The sequence below is a fragment of the Plasmodium relictum genome (genome assembly GCF_900005765.1).
Source record: "Plasmodium relictum strain SGS1 genome assembly, contig: PRELSG_00_v1_162, whole genome shotgun sequence".
NCBI classification, from domain to species: domain Eukaryota; phylum Apicomplexa; class Aconoidasida; order Haemosporida; family Plasmodiidae; genus Plasmodium; species Plasmodium relictum.
Window position 1 is genome coordinate 1 of NW_021628844.1, and position 4,123 is coordinate 4,123.

The 4,123-nt window shown below is 20.2% G+C and overlaps 1 protein-coding gene across 1 annotated transcript; it reads right to left on the minus strand.

Annotated features, from left to right (window-relative positions):
- Positions 1-2,074: 2,074 nt before the first annotated feature.
- Positions 2,075-3,902, minus strand: PRELSG_0015600 (fam-f protein; the record flags this gene model as incomplete). The annotated part of the gene is made up of 3 exons (XM_028677878.1): positions 2,075-3,653; positions 3,736-3,791; positions 3,867-3,902. 3 exons carry the CDS (start codon positions 3,900-3,902, stop codon positions 2,075-2,077), a joined length of 1,671 nt encoding a protein of 556 aa, XP_028531360.1.
- Between the last annotated feature and the right edge of the window lie 221 nt (positions 3,903-4,123).

Sequence of the window (4,123 nt, forward strand, 5' to 3'; positions counted from 1 at the left end):
TATATATACTGTTTTCTTATGATGCATAATATTTAATTGAAGTTAAATTTTACTGCATCTTTTAATAAACCTATTAACAGTTATAAATGAGTTTTTATTTACAAAGAATTAATATCTTCTTTTAATTAAAAACATACAAATAATTTATAACAATTTATTAAGTCAAAATTTTATGATATTCGATGTTATTTCAAAAATATACATTGAATAATTGGTTAATAAAAAGGTATTATTAACCTTTTGTAGCATGCTAAGCTAGTTGCTAGTTGTATACGTACAAGTTAGCCATGCACTGACGCTAGTCTTATAAAAAAAAAAAAAAAAAATAAAGTTATTTTTTTTTGTTTGTTTATTTATATATATATACATCTTTGTAATTTAAAAAAAAAAAAAAATTAAATATATTTTTTTTTTTTTTGGGAAGAGTTTTATGAATGAATGTTATGAATGTTATGTTATGTTTTAATTTTTAGTGTAAATAAAAATTAAAAGAAAGAAATGTTAACTTATTAAAAACTTAAGAGATAAGAGAAATATTTATGTATTATTCAATGTATATTTTTGAAATAACATTGAATATTATAAAATTTTGACTTAATTGTTATAAATTATTTGTATGTTTTTAATTAAAAGAAGATATTAATTCTTTGTAAATAAAAACTCATTCATAACTGTTAATAAGTTTATTAAAAGATGCAGTAAAATTTAACTTCAATTAAATATTATGCATCATAAGAAAACAGTATATATATATATAATAAAAACGAATATATATATATAAACGTATACTTAGTTATACATGCTCTTTATTAATTTGTTTGTTTAATACTCTAGCAAAGTCATTAAACGGGCAATTAATAAATCAATAATACATAAACATTTCTCTTATCTCTTAAGTTTTTACTAAGTTAACATTTCTTTCCTTTAATTTTTATTTACACTAAAAATTAAAACATAACATAACATAACATAACATAACATTCATTCATAAAACTCTTCCAAAAAAAAAAATATTTAATTTTTTTTTTTTTTTTTTTTAAATTACAAAAATATATATATATATAAATAAACAAACAAAAAAAATAATTTTATTTTATTTTTTTTTTTTTTTTTATATATATATAGGACTAGCGTCAGTGCATGGCTAACTTGTACGTATACAACTAGCAACTAGCTTAGCATGCTACAAAAGGTTAATAATACCTTTTTATTAACCAATAGCTGACTTGTATTTTCCTAACAGATAAACTAACTTTATGCAACTGGTTAATAAAATTAGTTATTAACCTTTTGTAGTGCACTAAGCTAGTTTACTACTTGCGTACGTACAAGTTAGACATGCACTGACGCTAGTTAATAATAAAAAAAAGAAAAAAAAAAAAATAAAGTTATTTTTTTTTTGTTTGTTTATTTTTATTTATATACATCTTTGTAATTAAAAAAAAAAAAATATTTAATTTTTTTTTTTTGGCTGCCGAAATTATTATTTTGTTATGTTATATTATGTTTTAATTTTTTGTGTTTTAAAAAAATTAAAAGAAGAAATGTTAACTTATTAAAACTTAAGAGATAAAAGAAATGTTTATGTATTATTCAATGTGTATTTTGAAATAACATTGAATATAATAAAATTTTGACTTTATTAATTATTATAGTTTATCTATATGTTTTTAATTAAAAGAATAAGTAATTCTTTGTAAATAAAAACTCATTTATAGTAATTAAAAAACTAATATATATATATATATATATATATATATATATAAACGCATATTTAATTATACAATGCTCTTTATTAATTTGTCTATTTAATACTCTAGCAAAGTCATTAAATGACCAATTAGTAAACCAACACCACAAAAATCAATAACATCCTTCATTAACTAATACTCTAACAAAGTCATTAAACAGGCAATTAATGAATCAAAATTTCAAACAGAAAAATTAATAACGTCTTTTAATTATCTAATATCTTATAAGTACAAACAATACATACTTATTTATTATTAGTTCTTAATGCTATTTAAATATCTCAATAATATCATTTATTGGTTAATCTTTAAAAATATTTAACTTATATTTGACACATATATCCATATCTTTTAATAACATAAAGTAAAAATAAAATTACATCTTTGTTTATTAATTCCCTTTTTCCAGAACTAAAGTATGTACTTTTTGATTCAATTAATTCCTTATTTAATAAATCTACCAAATCTTTAAAGACGCCTAACTTTTTTGCACTTTTCCATAAGTCTATTACTGCTTGATTGATACTAATATTTTTAATATTCATATTGTTAAAAAAATAACTTTTTTCATGAATATCCATAAATTTTGCTATTAAATCTCTAGATTTATCCTCTGAGATATGCACAACTGAATCATTGCATGTCTCTTTACCTTTTGATTTAAGTAATTCTAGAAAGCTTAAATATTTATCTAGTTGTTTCTTACACAATAATAAATATACAATGGCACTAAATTTTTTCTCAGTTTTCTCTTCATTTAGTGAACTGTGAAATTTTTTTACCATTGATCTAATACTTTCACTGTTCACATCAACATTATATTTAGTTTGGACATAAGCTTTAAATAAATCTGAGGATTTTTTTATGTCTTCTTTTTCTTGTAAAAATGATTTATGTATAATATCTAAAATTGGATTCTTAAATTTTCCCTCGTACCAAGTTTTCACATCTTTTAACATAGATTCATTTTTAAAACTATATGTTTCAAGTACACATATAATGTAAGCTATCATAAATTCTATTTCATTATTTGGATTAATAAATGGTAGATCAAATAATGTACTAGTTTTTTGTATTATTAATCTATCTAATACCTCCTTCAATTCATCAACTAACAAATTCAAATATTTAAGATTTATCTCTTTAGAAAATTTTTGAGTATCCTTATTCTTAAATAAATGATCATAAAATAGATGTGAAAAATTCTCCATTGAAATATAAGTACGAAATCCCTCTTCTAAACTATCTATCTCGTGCTTGTATGTATGATGACATTTTAAAGGGAATGTGTCTATAAATTTATCTAAATATATCCTAGTATGCAGTTGACCATTCCAGGCACTATCAAGTTTAGGCAGAAATGCATCATTCTTTTCACTTAATTTATTAAAATAATCGAAAGAATTTTCTATTTTTAAAGTAATCTCTTTATTCAAGTTTAACCGTTTTAAGTATTCATCTCTATCTTCCCTATCAATTAATAAACGTAAATCATTCTCATCAGTATGCAGAGCCAGATCTGTACCACTTAATCTACAGATTTCTGACTCTAATTTATTAAAAGATTCTTCATTCTCAAATATCTTATCTATATGACTTTTTGAATCAGTAAGTGAATCTTTTAAAAAATTAAGCAATTCATTGTTGACACCTATTAAGGTATTACACATACAACTTAGATCATTTTTCCTTCTTTCTATGTTTTTATCATAATCTTTAAGTAATACACTTGTTAAATTTAAAAATGAAATTATTGAATCATCAAAATTCTTTCCAATCAGTTCCTTTTCAAGTATTAATTCACTATTTGAATTATCTATAGATTCCCTTTCTTCAGTACTAGATTCTGCTAAATTTCTTATCCAATGTATTTCCTTATACTTCATAAATTTAAGTCTTAATCTGATAAAATATAAAAAAGAATTATTATAATATTTATTACAAGCATAAAATATTTTTTTTTATAAAAATGAAATTTATCAACTTATGTTTATAAATTCTATTAATTCCGTAAAAGTAAACACTTATTACTATTATGGCCTATAAAAAAATAAAAAAAAAAAGTAAATAAAACACGTTTTTTTTTTTTTTTTTATCTAATTTAAATATTATTACTGAAAAATAATAAAGTAAAACTAAATTGACTTTCATTTAGAATTTCTTTAATTATCAATATTTTTAGAATATATATATATATATAATTATCTGTAATTCAATTTCGTATAAAATTTTTTATATTTTTATAATAAAGAAAAAATTTCTTTAAATTTTTTTTTTTTTTTTAAAAAAAAAATGGAATAAACTTCACTGTAAAAAAATAAAATCAAACCAAGCACGCCCTTTCATTGAGTTTAAATATTTTTTACTTTCTA